Raw genomic sequence first — 20,902 nt, forward strand, 5'->3', positions numbered from 1 at the left:
AGGGTACCAAACACGGTGGGGATTCCCTTAGATATTTGGCTCGGATGTACTGGCATACCTGTACTGGGATACCCCTCCTTTCTAAAGGTTTGATTATTTCAAAAGTTAGGTTGGGTATGTGGGGCGAAAACCACTTCAATGCGTAGCTAAGATGCTGGCCTATGAGCCATAAGCAGGATTTCCCCTGAATTTACGCGCTTATATATGAACTAAACTCTCGAATTTCTTGTTTTTACTATAGGATATAGAAGATTTTGGAATAGTGGTCTGAGCTCGTCTCAGAGAGAAAACAAACGACAGAAAAGTATCAGGTGATTATCGATAGCCTACAACGGTACACACAGTTGACAAACAGTGTTAGGCCTGTGCCGGTTGGTGCGTACTGGGACTAAATATACTGGTTGGTCAGTTGGTTCGGTTGTGAAGTGTGGAAGCTAAGATTATAAGAAAGCCTACCGGTATTTATTTGTCTATAGGCCTATTATATAGAAGCCAATACCATTTTAAGTACGTAGTTGTTAACCGCACGTGACTGTACGGTGATCTCCACAGGTTAACCGCGTACGTGAGGTCCCTACTAAGTCTATAATGCCAATCGTGAGTTCCTAGTAGCCAATACCATTTTAAGTACGAAACTGTAACGCGTACGTGACTGTACGGTGATATCCACAGGTTAACCGTACGTGAGTTCCCTACTTACGCCGTACGTGAGTTCCTAGTAGCCAATACCATTTTAAGTACGAAATTGTAACGTGTACGTGACTGTACGGTGATATCCACAGGTTAACCGTACGTGAGTTCCCTAAAAACGCTGTACGTGAGTTCCTATAATCTGCAAACGCGCATGCGTAAAAGAATAGAGTTTGGGTTAGGTGAGGCTAGGCTATTTGTAAATCAAATTTCATCCACCCACCAGTTACGTTCTGTGGCACAGTGGGTAAATCACTGGACTACTACTGGATTTTTTTTTCGTTTTGTTTTGAATCCCAATATTGCAAGTCTGAGCGTCAACGTACTCACATATGGCTAACCTGTAGAAATCACCGTACAGTCACGTAGGCCTACAGGTAACAACAGCGTTTTAAGTATTAAGTGAGTACGACAAGCCTACCATGCCTATGTACTACAAACACAACTTTTTCCCTCTCGTCGGCCCTACAGTGATGTTACTATAACTGGTGCCATTATAATTTAATATAAGATATCTCTCTTCGACCGATCTTGTACCATAGAAGATCTGATTCTTTCAACTCAAGGAAAGTGATTCAACACGATCGACATAACACTGCAGTAACTAACCGTTCATTTCATTTAGTCCTATGTACTTTTTAGCCAATTTGGATTTGATTGTAATTGAAACTCTGGAACTGTTAACAAAAGACAAGTAAGACAAGTTGAAAAAACACAAGTTATGCTTGATTCTCATGTTCAAATTTAATTCAAATTTATTTTATTACATCATATTTACAAAGCATATCATTGGTTCATACAGTAATAAAAATTAGGGCAGAACAAATATTATTACAGAAACTCCAAAAAGGCAATGAATTTCTATGACTAAATGAACATTATTTTTAGCCCACTTGGGACTTTAGTCCCAGCGGGCTATTGCGTTCACTTTTCGTCCGTCGTCCGTCCGTAGACGGAAATCAGTTATTTTAGGAAGTTTTGAAGACGCTTCAATGTAATGTCTTGATATTTGGGTTTCACATGTATCTACCCTAGACACATCTTCAGCTCAAAAACTGGCCCTGTCAGAATCAAGATGGCCGACTGGCAGCCATTGTTGTTCGCCAAAATCAACACTTTTTACACATTTTTGAACTTTTTGAGGGAAATTTTGAAGATGCTTTGATCAATAACCTTGATCTTTCCGATATATGTGAATGCCCCTGGGCCCATCAGCATAACAAAAATTGGGATACGGACTCAAGATGGCCGTCCTATGACCTTTTTTAGTGCCCAAAAATGTCAATTTTGGCCCGAATTCTGAGTTTGCCATTTCTCATTGCAATTTGTGATGGGTATTCTTTGAAAAGGGATGTTTTATACCTTTGATACCTGAATTGTTAGATTGTTGAGCATTCGGAACCACTTCCCAAGTGGGCATGGTGTCCCTGGACCCCTAGTTCTAATAACTCAGATCAAGAGTGACTCTCCAGTTTATTAGGAAACACACGCAACTAATGGAATAGGTTTGATTTACACACATGTTGCAGGTATCAATTGTTTATCACTGTAGAATTTGTAATCCATAAAAGCCAAAATCAACATCAGCCGGAAACCCAGACCAAATAAATTCATAATTTATTGATTGAATCTACACTACAATATATGTATTTATTCAAATATTTCAATAAAAACATTAACTTCTTAAATCTAATCTATTCTAAATCATAATACGTTCTTATCTGTGAATTCACTCAATCTATCGGCTCAGCAGGTGCTTAAGATGAGTTCTTAATAGGACAGATCCATTTTTAAGGATGGTGATAATACAGTATCATGATGTTTGAATGCCAAAATAAGTGCCTGGTCAAATATATTAATATTTGTGATTGTACGTCCACGTATGTTCGGTTTCAAAGCTGAATCATATTTGACGTTTACACAGTGGTTGCATATTAGGTTCGAATCTGTCAATGCATTTTATTCTATGTTTCGATATTTCAATTTACTACAATTCCCATCATTCTGAATGGCTTTACAGAAAACCCGTCATCGCTGCTTTGCAGCTATATTTTAATTTTGGATCTATGAGAAAATTTCTAGTTTTTTCACCCAATAAATTCTTTTGCCATCCACATTCATTACAAAATAACACAGTACCATCTTGCCTTATGGTCGCGTAACTACATTGTGGACATTTTTGTTTATAATTTATTGGTAATAGATCTTCATTAAGCTCTTGGTATTTTCTTACGTTTTCTTTATGTTTTATTGTTCTATTATGTAGATTTGAATTACTTGTTGTAATAATCAATTTACAATATTTACAATAATATGTTTTTCTTGTTAATTCATTATATTGTTTTTCTAACTTTTCAACTGTTTCTTTATTATCTGGTAACGTTTTCTCATATTTTATTTTTTCTAATAAATTATCTTTTCTTTCATTGAATTCAGTTTCAAATTTATTAGAAATTTTATCTATATGTGCTTTACGAAATTGATGATTCTCCCAATCTTCTATATTTTCAGGGCTATATTTTATTCGACAAGGCTCACAGAAATGATCTTTTATATTATCCTTGTCATAGAATAAGAAAGGTCTTTTCCAAATAACTTCAGGTTCAACTTCAACAGAATTACTATTACTTTCATTACTATCAACATTAGCCGTCGTGCCATTAATTTTACACTTCTCTGAATGTTTTTAACATAATTTCTTGAGAATAATTTATTACATTTTGGGCAGTTTATTTTAGGGGGTTTATAATTTTCATCATGTTTTTTCGTATGTCGAGCCATATTACTTTTTCTTAGTAGTTCACCACAAATTTCACATGCTATCTTCTCATCCATTTATTTAGGAAAAATTTTGTTAAAATTAATTTTTAGTGATGAGCGGTAATTTTTTTATGTTATGAATATTGGTAGAATTAAAAGAATACAGAATATTTGTTGATTCAAGAAGACTTACAAATTATAAATCACATAATTTATTAGTTCAATTAGATAGAGAATTTAAGAATTGTGTAGATTTAAAATTAGTTAATATAAGTTTATGTAACTCTTTTTACAATATATCAGATAAAACTGATGAACATAGAAGCCTTTTTATTTTTGATAAGGATAAAAGAAAAGATTTTCAACTTATGATTACACCAGGATTATATGATTTAGAAACATTAGAGCAAGAAATTAATAGAAAAGCTCGCATTAGATTAGGTAGTGATTCTAAATTTAATATTAAATTCATAAAAAGTGAGAGCTCTAATAAAATTAAAATAAAGTTTGATAATGATTATTATAAATTTCATCAACATACAATAGAAAGATATCTTTACATGGTAAAAAAACCTATAGCTAAACTGTTAGGAATTCCTCCAGATAAAGATATTAGAGAAAACATATACGGTAGATCAAACTTAATACCTTTTACACATTTTTATATTTATTGCAATTTAATTGACCCAACAAAAACATTTGAAGCAACTAAAGATATAACTTGTAATTCTAGTATATTAAACATTTTACCATTGAAGAATGTTAAACAATTTGGAACGCAAATAAATTATAATTTAGCTGAATGTGATTTCAAACCTTGTATTCCACATTTTAATAATTTTAAATTTTAAAGAAATCATAATGGTTATTTAATTGATTTGAATAACTTTCCTGTGATATATGAATTAATTATAAGATGTAAAGAGTATTTTTTTCATTATATAAATGGATATAACTGTTGGACCGAGTATATGTTTTGGATTTAATTTTAAACGTGAGAAAGAAATGAAATTTAACATTAATGATGTAATTACACAAATCAAAAATTGTATTGTATTATATCATTGTATTTTTTAATGAAACAACAATAGATAAAGAAACTTTTAATGTAGAAAAGATTACTAATTTAATTAGAGAATCTTTAAGATTTTATGAATTAGATGAAGATTTTATCATCGATGATATTAAAAAAATAATAATTGAAATATATACAAATGAAACTAGTAATGAAATAAATGTTGAATTAATCATCACTAAAATAACTAAATATTTTGAAGATAGTAATTTTTTTGATAAATAAATGAGTGATAATAAGTGGATAATAACTGGATTATATAATGGCGCCTTACTATCAGTTGGAACTGTTGGTTATTCAATGGTATTAAAAAAAGTATTCAAAATGGGAAGTGTTAATGTTGATAGATTTGATATAAATGATATCTTAAAATTAACGTTAGCAGTAACTTTATCTAATTTAACAATTGATTATTTGGAAAAACAAAAATATATTCCTCCCATATAAATGCGTAATTTTTTCATTAAATAAATGGCTTATGCAGTTATAACTATTATAGGATCGGCAATTGTTAACGCTTTAGCATTTACTGGTGGTAGTTATTTATTCAAGCATATTGATGAAAATGGTTCATTATCAGAACAAAAAAGACATAACTTAGCATTAGAGGAATACAATAAAGCAGAGGAAGAATATAGAGAAAAGAAACAAAACTATGTGGATTATATTAACAAAGAATTATATGATCAGAATATTTCACATAGAGATTTTCAATCAGTTGATGATGCCATGAGTTTATATAACGCAGTAACCAATAAAGAAAAATTATATCTACATAAACCTACAATATCAGATTATTATACCCCAAGTAATGAACAACAAATATATGAAATAATATGGATTTTAGGCGGAACTGTTATTGTTATATTTGTTGCTTATAAGTTTACTAATTAGTAATTTTTTTTTGCTAAATAAATGGATGATAATATTGATATTATTCCTCATGATATAAATAAAACTAAATTAAAAATATATTTAGAAAAACAAATATTAGAATTTGAAAGTGACTTAAAGATAAAAAAGAAAAAATATTTAAAAAGTAAAATTATATATTATCTTATTATTAGTGGTTCGGTTACAATTAGTTCTGTAATAACATTTCTAGCAATATTCAGTCCATTAACACCTTTAGCTATATCAATTGGTGTATTAGGATTAAGTTCAAGTGTTTTAACTGGTATAAGTTCAAAATTAAATATAAAAAGTAATAAAGAAAAAATTAAAACTAATATAAAAGAAATTAATAAATTAAAGAACACACTAGATTATATAATAAGTTTAAATGGCCATATAACAGTTGAAGAACAAGATAAAATATTAAAAGAATTAATAAATTATTAATTTTTAGTTTTCCAAAAGCTTTCCAATATAATAAATCAATTAAATATAATATTCCAGCAATAGATTTTAATAAAGATATTTCATATAGAAATGAAGTTTTAAATTCATTAATTGATTTATATATTTATGTTACTGAAAGTAATAATTTTCATGTAAAGATGGAAAATATATTTCATGTGTATACACTTAATTTCAAAAATTTAGATGAGGCAAAACAATGGTTATTAAAATCTAATATGAAGTATTGGCAGAACCAATTAAATTTTGCTGTTTATTGTGCAACAACAGGATGTGGAATTAGTTGGAATGATCATTTAAACAAACCAAATTTACCATTGATGTTATCACTTTTTAGATTTCATACTTATTTTCAAATAAAATTAATATTAGATGAATTAGAATGTCCTTTACCAGGTTCAAAATATTTTAAAGAATTGAATAATAATATTAATTTTTCTAAGTTTTATAAAATATGTAATGAATTTAATTTTAATTCAAATAAAGATTTTAGAGCAAAAATTGGAACAATGGGTGGATTAGGAATATTATATACTAAAGAATTTGGAAAAATAATAACAAATTCAGATATAAGAACACTAAATTGGAATGAATTACCAACATATTATGATAATATACAACCCCAAAACAATAATGGTTGGGTTAATTTTATTTTAGAGAATAGTGAAGGTTTTACTAAAGCTGGAATACAAAGAATAAATCAATCGATTAGAACTTATTTGATATGTATTTTAGGTGCGCAAGTTGAAACAAGATCCCCAATAATTGGAAATGATAACACTTCATTCGATGCGCAGAAACAATTTAAAGTATTATTTGAAGATTCAATTCATAATGATAAAAATAGATCGATTCCAGAAAACATTGTAAGATATCAAAATTATTTAGATAAATCACATATTAGATTAAATTATTGTATAGGCCCTAATTTGTTAATTATTTCTAATGATTTAATATTAAAAATGGGTAGTATAATTGGTTATAATAATTTAATTAAAACTGCAACAATAGATAATTCATTTGGATTAATTGATATAAATAAAAAGATTATCACTGCTCCAAAATTAATGGAAGGTGAAAAAAATAAAAAACACATTCAATCAACAGAAACTAAAACTAATAATATTAAATTAAATAATGATTCTAAACCGGATTACAATACATCAGAAAATATTAGAACTGATTAAATTCAACATGAAATAATTAAACTAAATGATGATAATAAATCCCATGAAAATACTAAATTAGCTTTAACTTGTATAGGAATTGTAATCGGAGGAATATTATATTTTAAATTTTAATTTTTTTATTATATAAATGGATGTAGAAGGTGGAGAAGATATTGGAATGGATCCTTTTGATGAACCTGGTATAAGTGATGAACAACCACCTGATTTTGATGAAACAAGCTTTAATGATGGTAATGAGCCAGGATATAATAATAATTTAAATATGCCTGATTATATCAAAAATGCAGAATCACAATTAAATCCTGAAAATTTAAACCCAGATTTAGTAAAACAAGATTTAGATAATTTAAACAAAATACCCAAATTAGAACGTATAATTGAAAATTCTAAACTTAACATAAATGATGAAGACGTTGGTCTTTTAGCATATCAATTAAAATTTTTAGATAATGGTAAATGTTATTATCGTTTGAAAGGTGATTATTATATTGATATCACTTTTAAAAATAATAAAAAAATATTAGCGGAATCAACTTTGAAAAGTTTAAAACCAGATAAAATTAAAATAATAAGTAATAGTAATGAAATAACTGATGTTACACAAAAAGAAATAGATGATAATATAGACGTATTTAAACAAAGAATTAATGAATTATTTGAAATAATCAAAAAGAAATCAGAAACAGAAACAACTTCTGAACAGAATATAACTTCCAAAAATAGTAAAATTAAATCAAATAAAGTTCCAATTGAAAAACTTTTACCGAATGGATCAAAAAATTATGTATTTGGAAAAAGCATTAACTAATGCAAATAAAGAAATAGAACAACTAAAGTCTGATTTAGATCATCAAGTAATTGATGAAATAGAATATAGGCAAAAAGAATTACGTTTAGAAAAAGAAATTGATAATTCAAAAGATAATTTAGAAGTACAAAAAGAAGAAATTAAATTATTATTAAAATCATATGATTATAATATTAATAGATTAAAAGTTATTTTTAAAGATTTGTTGATTAAACCAAATTCTGAAATATCATTAAAAGATAGAATAAAGTTATTTTTTAAATTAGAAGGAATAACAATTCTTTGAATTCTAACAGCTGTAACTATGTTATTTACAACAATTGGTTTAGCAATATCAAATTCTTTGAAATCTACTCCTACTCCCAATAAACCGGATAAACCCCCGAATGATAATAATTCTATACAAGATAAAGTTAAGGATGGTTCAAAAAAATTAGCAAAATATTTATGGGAACTATCTAAAAAATCTGCTGCAGCTTTACCAGGACTTATTGCATCAATTGTTGGTTTTATATTGAAATCTGCAGGAAACATTATTAACTTTGCTGCTGAACATATTATTTTATTTTTAATTACAGTTGTAAGTGCTATTATTTTTGGGTTAGTGAATATGATAACAAAAAGATATCAAGAAAAAAAATAATAAAAAATAAATAATTAATTTTTTTGCTAAATAAATGAGTGGGAGTTATATAAGTCCTTCTAAGATTTCTAGAATATCTAATGCTATTAAAGCAGAAAGATCACATCATATAATTACTCATAACCCTTCAAATATTAATCCCGATGAAACTTTATATGTTAGAATTCCTAGATTAACACAAAATACTTTTTATGTTCCAAATAGTATTTATTTATCAGCTGATATAAAAGTAACTGGCCATGATAACAATTATGTTGTTGATAATGTTGGGAGATATTTGATTAAAAAATTAACTATAAAGATTGGTCCAGAAACAGTTTTCTCATTAGATGATTATAATTTATTTATGCATTATAAAGATTTATGGTTAACTAAAGAAAATAGAAATAATATGATATTTCAAGGAATCCAATCAGAAAACCATAATAAATTAAGATCAGGAGCTAATGACGCAATAGTAACTCGTGCCACAGATAATTTGATTAAAAAGATTTATGGCAGCAAATATAAAATTCCATTAGACTTTGAATTGATAAATAATAATGCACCTTTATATAAATACGCAATTCAAGAAGATATTATATTTGAGATAACATTTGCTCCTGTAAATGAAATTGTATTATCTAGCGTTGTTAAAGATATGGGTTATAAATTACCGAATATATGTTTAGAATATAACACAATAACTAATGAAAATATTGCTAGCACAATTCAAACTCAATACAATCAAGGATTTTCATTATTATATGATTATATTGATAAATTTAAAACTGTAACTATTAATGCAAATGATGAAATAATTAATATTTTTTACCATTGCAACATATACTAATGGCGCAATAAAGGTTGATAATTATTATAATCCTGAAATAACAAAAGTAGAAATAACTATTGAAGGAATAGCAAATAAAATATTTTGTCAAGGAATGAGAATGATAGATCAATGGCCAGAAATTAGAAAACATTTTATGAATGAAAAAGTAAAATCATCTGAAAATTGTAATATTAATCAAATTGATTATTATACCGGTAATAAATATGCATTATGGTTAGATTTTAGAACAACAGAGGATAATTCATTACATGGTTCTGGGAAAAAACTACAGAACACTAAAGATGGAATACAATTATTCATGAAAAAGAAAAAAGGAAGCTTAAATTTTAAAATGCACATTTATATTATATCTGACGCGCAATTGAATATTGTAAATTCACAATTAGATAGTATTCAATATTAGAAATATAAAGTTAAAATTAAGGATATATAAATGGGTGGTAAAAAAACTCCTAATACTAAAGAACAATATTTAAGAAATTTATATTACAACCCTGAGAGTTCGGTTGCTTATTCTTCTACCAAAAATATATGGAGTAAAGTAAAACAAGATAAATTAGATAAGATAATCCCACACAATTTAGTTAAATATAAAGATATAAATGAATTTATCTTAGAACAACCAACATACACAACACATAAAAAAATTGTTAGAAAATATAAAACTCGTAAAACTATGGTAAGTTATGTAGATCAACAGTGGCAAGGAGATTTAATTGATATGAAAAATGTTAAGAAAGATAATGATGATTATTGGTGGTTATTGAATATAATTGATATTTTTAGTCGTTATGTATGGAGTTTCCCACTTTATAGAAAAGATGCTGTACAAACATCAAATGTTTTAAGAAAATTTCTTTCGGATGATAAACTTAAACCAGAAAAAATACAATTTGATGATGGAAAAGAATTTGATAATTCACTTGTCCATGAACTCTTAGATAATCATAATATTAAATATTTTTCAACAAAATCGGATAAAAAAGTAGCAGTTGTTGAACGATTTAATAGAACATTAAGAACAAGAATGTGGAAATATTTTACAGCAAATAGCACTTATAAATGGATTGATGTTTTACCAAAATTGATAGAAGGATATAATAATTCTTATCATTCTTCTATCGGAATGAAACCTATTGATGCTAGAAAACCTGAAAATGCTGAAATTGTTTGGAATAATTTATATGGAGCATTTCTTGTAGATGATTTTGGTGAACCTGAATTTAAAGTTGGTCAAAATGTTAGAATTTCTAAGTATAAAAAGATATTTGACAAAGGATACGATCGGAATTTTACTAGGGAAATATATAAAATAAAAAAGGTAATAACAACAAAACCATATGTCTATAAATTAGAAGATTTAGATGGTGAAGAAGTTGATGGCTACTTTTACGAAGAAGAATTAAGTTTAACTACTGAAAATCTAGAACAAGAATATAAAATGGAAAAAGTATTAAAAACAAAAACTATTAAAAGAAAAAAATATTCTTTAGTAAAATGGGTTGGATGGCCAGATAAATTCAATGAATGGATATTATCAAGTAAAATTAAAAATATATAAATGAATAAAGAATTATTTATATTTGAGCCTCATAATATGTTAATTTCTGGCGTAACAAATTGTGGAAAAACTTATTTTATATTAAATTTATTAGAAACTGTTTATGAAAACTATTTTGATAATATAGTATTATTTTGCCCAACATATGAATTTAATCAAACTTATGATAGAAATATTACTAGAAATAATAAATTTATTATATTAGATCCTAAAACAGTAAAAGAAAATTTAGATAATTGTATAAAAATAGCAATTGATATTTATAAAGGATCAAATACATTATTCATTATAGATGATTGTGCTAATCTACATGATTCAAAAGTTAGAGAAAGTGAGTTATGTTATTTAGCTTTTTCTGGCAGACATTTTGGGATAACAACTTGGGTTTAAAATCAAAAATATAATTCAATTGTTAAAGATTTTAGGGAGAATATAAGATTTCTAGTTTTATTCTACAATAAAGATAGAAAATCGATGAAAAATGCACTTGAAGAAAATGATATTATTCCACATGATTTACATAATGAATATATGGATAAGTTGAAAAATATTAAAAGATCAAAATTACTATTTAGATTACAACACCCATTTAAATATGAATTTATTTAAATTCAACTGGCTTGTTAATCTAGTTGAATTCTAGTTACATTCTAGTTGAATTCTAGTTATAAGTAGTTGAAACAAAAATCAACTAGATTTAACAATATTTTAACTAGCTTGTTAATCTAGTTTAATTCTAGTTACATTCTAGTTGAATTCTAGTTATTGGTAGTTGGAACAAAAATCAACTAGATTTAACAAGAAATAAACAAAAACAACAATATTTCAACTAGCTTGTTAATCTAGTTGAATTCTAGTTACATTCTAGTTGAATTCTAGTTGCAACAACACAATTAATTTTTTTGTTATATAAATGGGAGGTGAAAAGAAAATAAAATCTAAAAATGGTGATGTTCCAATTGAAAAAACTTTATATGATTTAGGAATAACAGAAAACAAATTAATTCCAGATGATGGTGCTTTAAATAATGTTACAACAAATAATAATTATGAATATTATCTTTATTGTAAACATCAATTAGAAATATTAATAGCATCTGGAAAATGTAAAAATTTTGTCGGTAAAAATTTAACTTATAATGAACTAGATACAATGAAATCAGATGAAATTATTAGATTATTTAAGATTTATGAAGCCGCGAGAACAGCTAGAATTAATAACGCGATATCAGAAAATGTAGTAAAAGGTTATAGTAAATTATGTATTTATATACTACCAATTGAAGATGAAAATAGATTATATGCTGATTTAAAAAATGACTATTTAGTTATGACTGAATTAAATAAATGGATTGGATATTTATCATTTCAATTAGGTGGATTTATGACATTATTATCAACTGGAGTTATAATATTTTCAAATATTGAAAGTAAAAATATTTCTATAATAAATGAACAAGGTGGAAGAAGTGAAGGAATTAACTGTGAAGAAAAAACCGAGATCACAGAAACAAATTGAATGGTCTCGACAATTAGGAATTAAATCACAAGAATATAAAAAAGCTGTAAAAGAAAAAATAAGTAATTAAAATGTTAGTAAAAATAGTGAAAATATTGTTATTTCTACTCCTTCTGATAATAGAATATTTGATAAATGTCTATATTTTACATTTGGATTTGTAATTGTATTCATTTTGATTGGGTGTAATTGGTATAAGAAATCAAATAAAATTCATGATATTAATAATTCTGAAACAACTGCTATCAAAAATGAAAATACTTCTGAAATTCCAAAATTGATAATAAAAAAAATTGATTAATATTTTAGAAAAAAAGCAAAAAAAAATAATTTTTTTTTAATTAATTGAATATCTCACTACTTTTGTCTATCACTGTGTGGGTGCTGTTTATGGCACCATCTATGCTGAGCAATTAAATTGTCCAGATAAGTCATTTCGGATTCTAGATATTCATTATTTTTATTAATTTATTTTTTTAAATTTAATCAACAATTTCTAAATCATGATGACCGTCTTCATTTTTCCCATGATAGATTATTTTAAATCCTTCTAAATCTTTTAATTCCTCTGTACTCAATGAAACCCATTTATCAGGTAAAAATACTTTAAATTCTCGCGATGTACTAACATTGCAGTAGCTTAAATTAGCTGATACTTTCTCTCCATATTTAGTTTTTATCTTTTCTAATTTCAATATTTTATGTTCAATTTCTTTTGTAACATCAATCAACTTTTTTATTTCAAATTGTTTTTTTGATGGTTTTATTCTGTTATTTATTGTTGCTAAGAATGCTTTTCTATCTCCCATTTATTAGGAAAAGAAATTACTTGTGGTGATGAGTGGGGATTACTTCCCCTTGTATATAACAAGTACGCTATTAACCGTTCTCACCCAAGCCTCACAGCATCTATTAGGAGCAGTAATTATAACTGTCCAGATAAGTCATTTCGGTTCCTTGATATCAAATTCCTCAACGTTTTGTTCATTATTTGGATCATTGTTCCATTGATCAATAAATTTCTTTGCCTTTGTTAACTGTTCTAAATATAACTGTAAATCTAGTTTATTAGATTTGATTTGATTTTCTTTCTTTTCTAAAGGCCTTAAACTTTTCCAACCCCAAATAAGTTTTTTATTGTATTCATCATTCCTTTCCATTTATAAGGAAAAAAAATTACTTGTGGTGATGAGTGGTGTCTCGTCCTCTCGTCCTCTGGTATGAAAGCCTACTTTTCCAATTACTGATGTTTGCCTGTGAACGGACTCAGGAGTTGCATATGAGCTATCCACGTTCCCGTCTCGACCCGTTACTGTCTCGACCCGTTACGGGTCGAGACAGTAGTACAATAGCGCCACCACAATCGATGATTTGAACTAAAACACTACGGCGCGTATCGGATTCGTTTTTCGCATGTGATATGGACGGTTGAAGAACGACCAGTGAAACCTACCAACAATTTTAAAAAGTCAATTAGATTTTTTAAAACTTTTCATTGAAAAGATCGAATGAAGAAAACGCCTCCAATGTCAACAGAAGTAAAAATTCAAGATGCGAAGTGAGCAATTTTCCGTCTAGATTTCCTCCCAGAATATTACTGAAGTGGGTTTAAACTGTTTTCAAATGTAATGTTGAATAAATCATACAAGTTTAATTATTTTGGTTTCAACTTTCAAATGATATCAACTTTCGGCTTCAAATCTCTCAAAACTCAGTTCTAAAAATGACCCCTCTCGGCCGGGGGCATTTTGTTTAGGGTACACTTTATTTTGCTATTAATCAGTTCGAATTCATCAAATTTATGAAGAAAATTAATGTATGAATTTTGCAAAAAAAATAAAGATGATTGTTAAATTTATGACGCGTTGTCTCTCTCTACCAGATCCCGTCGGTCTTTCTCCGATGGACACTATGTTCCTGTCTCGACCCTTCACATCTGTCTCTACTCTCTAGACAGTCCCATGGACGCTATGTTCCCGTCTCGACCCTTCAAAACTGTCTCTACTCTCTACACAGTCCCGTAGACACTATGTTTCCGTCTCGACCCTTCAAACTTGTCTGTACTCTCTACACTGTTCCGTGGACACTATGTTCCCGTCTCGACCCTTCAAACTTGTCTGTACTCTCTACACTGTCCCGTGGACACTACGTTCCCGTCTCGACCCTTCAAATCTGTATGTACTCTCTACACAGTCCCGTGGACGCTATGTTCCCGTATCGACCCTTCAAATCTGTCTGTACTCTCTACACAGTCCCGTGGACGCAATGTTCCCGTCTCGACCCCTCAAAACTGTCTCTACTCTCTACACAGTCCCGTAGACACTATGTTCCCGTCTCGACCCTTCAAACTTGTCTGTACTCTCTACACTGTCCCGTGGACACTATGTTCCCGTCTCGACCCTTCAAATCTGTCTGTACTCTCTACACAGTCCCATGGACGCTATGTTCCCGTATCGACCCTTCAAATCTGTCTGTACTCTCTACACAGTCCCGTGGACGCAATGTTCCCGTCTCGACCCCTCAAAACTGTCTCTACTCTCTACACAGTCCCGTAGACACTATGTTTCCGTCTCGACCCTTCAAACTTGTCTGTACTCTCAAGTTCAAGTTCAAATTTATTTCACAGAAAGCATGACAGGCTATGTACACAGGTTGAGAGAAAACAAACAATAAAATTTACAATTTTTTTAAACAAAGCACAATTATAAAAAGAGAGAGAGAACAGTAGCTTTCAGTGTGGGCCAAGCAAAGCCTTTAGGCCGCTGTCGCAAGCACCCAGGGAAAAAACGAAAGGGAAATGAAGAAATAAAGGAGAAGGAAATGAAAGTTGATGATTTTTGATAATTACAGGAGAGTTTATATGAGTAAGCTAGAGGGTTCAGGAGAGTGAGCAATTATAACGATTAGGGTTATTACATTGATGGATATCATTGTAGGCGGAGGTGAGATATGGTCTGAGTTTACGTTTTAAATTTTGTTTGCTTGTTTGTAGGATGTCATTGGAAAAAGGTAGTTTTTGCCAGATGTTTGAAAGAATGTTTTGAGGTGAATTTTGATGCGGGGTTGGCGGTGTTTGTTTTGAAAATAAAGAATATGCGTGGTCTACTGGAGGTGTCTCTACACTGTCCCGTGGACACTATGTTTCCGTCTCGACCCTTCAAACCTGTCTGTACTCTCTACACAGTCCCGTGGACACTATGTTCCCGTCTCGACCCTTCAAACTTGTCTGTACTCTCTACACTGTCCCATGGACACTATGTTCCCGTCTCGACCCTTCAAATCTGTCTGTACTCTCTACATAGTCCCGTGGACGCTATGTTCCCGTCTCGACCCTTCAAAACTGTCTCTACTCTCCACAATCCCGTGGACGCTATGTTCCCGTCTCGACCCTTCACTCCTGTCTCTACTCTCTACACAGTCCCGTGGACACTATGTTCCCGTCTCGACCCTTTAAAACTGTCTTTACCCTCTACACAGTTTCGTGGACACCATGTTCCTGTCTCGACCCGTCACATCTGTCTCTACTCTCTAGACAGTCCCGTGGTTTAATGTAGAATGCAGATAATTGAAAATATCAAATGCACTTTTTCAGACTAGACGACGCAGCAGTTTTTTCTATGAATTGCCACAGTCAGCTGCTAAATATTGTATTTGTAAAAAAATCGACACAGGAGGGTTAGTGTATCATGATTACATACATAGCTCTAATAAGATTATTATAATTCTGAATTACATTAGATATTTGATATTTTGTAGCTTATACATCGCATGCGAAATGTGCGTCAGCAGTAAAAGAATGGTACTTGGAAAAAACAAATGACCAGTTCCACAGTTATTTAGCCCTTTAGTTGATTTGAATTGTATTAAAAGTAGAATCAAATTTTAACTGGAAACCCTGTAACTGGATCTAGGTTCCTATAAATCATACTTTTTATACGTATTTACCTTTGCAGCTTATCCTAGATTATTGTATTTTTGTATCAAACGTTGAAAAGGATCTATGTAGTGAATCTTCTATTTCGAAGTAATTAATTATTTATGCCATGCATCAATCAAAATTTGATATCCAATATTTCAGAAAATAATTCGGGGGCTTGCAGCAACAAGAGCTCGTCAGGTTTGTTATTTACAATATATGCGTTAATGTTGTGTTAAGTCCATGATAAATGAAAAATGGCACACTTTGTTTTAGGTTCCAGTTTGCAGATTAAAAGATGTCAGTGAGTTAGGTGGAAAACGGAAGATCTTTTGTTTCTGTTCAAATAAATGGTGAGTTTCGCATGCAGTTAAATCTTCGCTCCCATCAGGTATGGTGGGTTTGTAAAGGACACCAAAAATCTTTTTGTTATTGTAGTAAGAAAGTGATAGTTTGCAATGGATTTAATTGCAACTGGGCCATACACCCAGAGTGTATAGGTGGAAATTCGGATGACTACACGTTCAATAATTCTTACCGTTGTCCCATGTGCCAAATTGAGAAGTTGCGAAGAACATGGGAGGTAATTCAAGTTTTTTTGACTAATCGGCTTTTGTGTTCTTGTTGATTTTATTCGATGGGCCACGCAAAACAGATTTCAGTGCCAGTTGAATTTGTTTGCTTTTTGCTATTTCTTGAATAATATCGAATTTTAGGATGCATTGTTTAAAGATGGAAATGAGAAAAAAATGTATCTGTTGCAAAGAACTTGAGATAAGGTGGGTGTAGGATATGAGAGTTAGTGAGCAAAACTTCATCACTCACCACCCCATGTGCAAATACATGTATATTTATTTTTTAAGGTTTCCTGACTAGGTGATCTGTGGGGCGTGTTTTCAGAAAATTGAACCAGACACTTCAGAAAACGATGATGGTCGCCAAGTCCCTCTCAAGTATTTATTGGAAAAACGGCGCGCAATTGTAAGAATTTTATTTTCAACTTGCGTAAAGCATGCTACTCAAGTTGCAAATAGATCTCACGTCAGTTTCATATATATCCTATAAAAGGCAAAAGAGCCTTGGTGGCTTTCAGCTTAATCTTGCCAACGACGGATTGATTGTAAATGTGCCCATGTGCATCTATTTTGATGTACAGTATTTTCATTTTTTTACAACTTGATGACCTCAACCGATATATAACAAATACATCGACTCAAGAACAGTGTTTGTAAGCTTTGATTTATATTCTGCTTGCAATTGTGACTTACAGTTTTAATTGCTCTTAAGATGAAAGCATACTATATGTACGGTACGGCAGTACTTGTAAATGCTGAAATCCATCCGAAAATATCAAATATTCAAAGTTACATCGCACACGACATTTTGTATAGGCCCACTTTGAATTCGATTTTATCAATATTTTCCAGGCTTGTCCAAAAATATATACGTCATCTGAACCACTATCAAGCAAAGGACACGGTGTAATGGGTATTCGTCGAAGTGTTCTAAACTTCATCTATGTTTGGGCCACGCAAGCAATATGCAAAAAGATTTATCTACACCCAAGGTACGGTACACCAAGAATATGATTCGCTGCACCATTACAAAAGATCACTATCATGATTTGATATCAATGATTTGTTGCTATTTCAATTTCCTTTTTAAGTATGTATATACAGTACCAACCGGTTTTACGCATTCAATTCATGGCACCACCGAATAAAATCATATCGTACATTCTGAAAGACTGGATAAGGTAAGGTCGAGTCCATTACGTAAAACCTCACTTGCTCTTACAATATGCGTTTCATGCATATACTATAATCAACAGTTTTTTCATGTCGTTACATTTTTAGTGGACACAGGTTTATTGAAACCAAAGATGGAGGCTGTGTGTTATCTTGTATCAAGATATTTCGATATAAGTTATGATTTGTCATTCACGATTTGTCGGGCTACAACAGGCAGAAATGATAAAGAAATTCAGATGAGAATGAAAGCCTTTCGTATTGAAGACCACGGGATTCAGCCAAGGAACAGTGGAGCCTAGTTATACTTCTGATATACCGATTTATCGGTTATCAAAAACCTAGAATTTCGGCCAATATGACAATTGTCGGTTGTAATAATTTGGTTCCTTGCGTTCATTTAAATGAGTTTGCATTGTCAAATGTGTTTAGTACATACTTATTCCTGAGAATTGCACTAAATTTGTAGAAATTTGCCTTGTGTAGATATATCAATATTCAGTCTGTCAGCATCGATTTTGTAGATTTTTCATGATTTTAATCAATAAATATTTGACCACCTGTAATATTCATTTCCATTTTTTAAAAAGGTTCGTCCCACTGACTGGAAATATTACAAACCAAATATAGCTGCAAAGCAGCGATGACGGGTTTTCTGTAAAGCCATTCAGAATGATGGGAATTGTAGTAAATTGAAATATCGATACATAGAATAAAAAGCATTGACAGATTCGAACCTAATATGCAACCACTGTGTAAACGTCAAATATGATTCAGCTTTGAAACTGAACATACGCGGATGTACAATCACAAATATTAATATATTTGACCAGGCATTTATTTTGGCATTCAAACATCATGATACTGTATTATCACTATCCTTAAAAATGGATCTGTCCTATTAAGAACTCATCTTAAGCACATGCTGAGCCGATAGATTGATTGAATTCACAGATAAGAACGTATTATGATTTAGAATAGATTTAAGAAGTTAATGTTTTTATTGAAATATTTAAATAAATACATATATTGTAGTGTAGATTCAATCAATAAATTATAAATTGATTTGGTCTGGGTTTCCGGCTGATGTTGATTTTGGCGTTTATGGATTACAAATTCTATAGTGATAAACAATTGATACCTGCAACATGTGTGTAAATCAAACCTATTCCACAAGTTGCGTGTGTTTCCTAATAAACGGGAGAGTCACTCTTGATCTGAGTTATTAGAACTAGGGGTCCAGGGACACCATGCCCACTTGGGAAGTGGTTCCAAATGCTCAACAATCTAACAATTCAGGTATCAAAGGTATAAAACATCCCTTTTCAAAGAATACCCATCACAAACTGCAATGAGAAATGGCAAACTCAGAATTCAGGCCAAAATTGACATTTTTGGACACTAAAAAAGGTCATAGGACGGTCATCTTGAGTCCATATCCCAATTTTTGTTATGCTGATGGGCCCAGGGGGCATTCACATATATCCGAAAGATCAAGGTAATTGATCAAAGCATCTTCAAAATTTCCCTCAAAAAGTTCAAAAATGTGTAAAAAGTGTTGATTTTGGCGAATAACAATGGCTGCCAGTCGGCCATCTTGATTCTGACAGCCAGTTTTTGGGCTGAAGATGTGTCTAGGGTAGATACATGTGTAACCCAAATATCAAGACATTACATTGAAGCGTCTTTAAAACTTCCTAAAATAACTGATTTCGAAAAGTGAACGCGATAGCCCGCTGGGACTAAAGTCCCAAGTGGGCTAAAAATAATGTTCATTTAGTTATAGAAATTCATTGCCTTTTTGGAGTTTCTGTAATAATATTTGTTCTGCCCTAATTTTTATTACTGTATGAACCAATGATATGCTTTGTAAATATGATGTAATAAAATAAATTTGAATTAAATTTGAACATGAGAATCAAGCATAACTTGTGTTTTTTCAACTTGTCTTACTTGTCTTTTGTTAACAGTTCCAGAGTTTCAATTACAATCAAATCCAAATTGGCTAAAAAGTACATAGGACTAAATGAAATGAACCGTTAGTTAGGCCTACTGCAAACCTATTCCAGTGTTATGTCGATCGTGTTGAATCACATTCCTTGAGTTAAAAGAATCAGATCTTCTATGGTACAACATCGGTAGAAGAGAGATATCTTGGTGTTGACGGTCCTTGACCATCTAACTTCATGCGTTTGACATTGGAATCAGCATCATACCCATTTGAACTGCAAAATATTCATACAACATGAAAACCTACAGTACATGTATACAGTAATCAAACTTTCACCGATGTTGGATATTTGAATGAACATTAGGTTTATTTCAGTATTCTAAAGCAGGAAATAATAAGCCCAATCAATAGGCCCTATTCCCAGTACCGTAGTATACCTAGTACCGTACACTTATCAGTCAAGAATGGAGAAATCGGTATACCAAACCTACGAACAGCAAAATGTACAGGCCTACAATGATTTCTGGTATACAAGCCGTGACCACATTGACTATTAATGTCAGCAGGTCAGAGAAGGCCTGGCCAAATTTAATCGCATGGCTCAAATCAATTTGCCTTTCTGCGTGTGAATACTTCACTGTATTGTGGGATCATTCATTTATTACGTACGCATTAGGGGAGGGGGAGGGGTCAGGGCAATTACGTACTGTAATGCTTAATGTACATGAAAAAATGGCAGATTTTGCGTACAGAGGGAGAGGGGGGTTGAAATAATCAAATTTTATGCGTACGTAATAAATGAATATTCCTGTTTTAAAAATAGGCCTATCGAGTGAATTAGTACATA

At 30.6% G+C, this 20,902-nt stretch overlaps 1 protein-coding gene and 1 long non-coding RNA gene across 6 annotated transcripts; both read left to right on the plus strand.

The window, feature by feature from the left end:
• Positions 1-238: 238 nt before the first annotated feature.
• Positions 239-13,411, plus strand: LOC141906043 (uncharacterized). Its single transcript, XR_012619296.1, has 3 exons — positions 239-311; positions 7,212-7,304; positions 13,257-13,411. It is a non-coding gene; the product is annotated as an uncharacterized LOC141906043 (long non-coding RNA).
• Positions 13,412-16,121: 2,710 nt separating this feature from the next.
• LOC141906042 (uncharacterized) lies at positions 16,122-18,818 on the plus strand. 5 transcript variants are annotated; one of them, XR_012619293.1, is made up of 10 exons: positions 16,122-16,239; positions 16,519-16,557; positions 16,633-16,709; positions 16,795-16,939; positions 17,073-17,135; positions 17,220-17,337; positions 17,425-17,584; positions 17,784-17,923; positions 18,023-18,112; positions 18,213-18,818. XR_012619293.1 is itself a non-coding variant. In XM_074795192.1 (6 exons), exons 1-5 carry the CDS (start codon positions 16,216-16,218, stop codon positions 17,127-17,129), a joined length of 342 nt encoding a protein of 113 aa, XP_074651293.1. In that variant the 5' UTR covers positions 16,122-16,215; the 3' UTR covers positions 17,130-17,135; positions 17,233-17,249. The 5 variants fall into 5 exon arrangements, 1 of the variants encoding a protein (XP_074651293.1); XR_012619292.1 differs by having other exon boundaries at positions 17,425-17,923; XR_012619295.1 differs by lacking the exon at positions 17,425-17,584.
• Positions 18,819-20,902: the final 2,084 nt, after the last annotated feature.

The sequence above is a fragment of the Tubulanus polymorphus genome, chromosome 5, assembly GCF_964204645.1.
Source record: "Tubulanus polymorphus chromosome 5, tnTubPoly1.2, whole genome shotgun sequence".
Classification (NCBI taxonomy): Eukaryota; Metazoa; Nemertea; class Palaeonemertea; order Tubulaniformes; family Tubulanidae; genus Tubulanus; species Tubulanus polymorphus.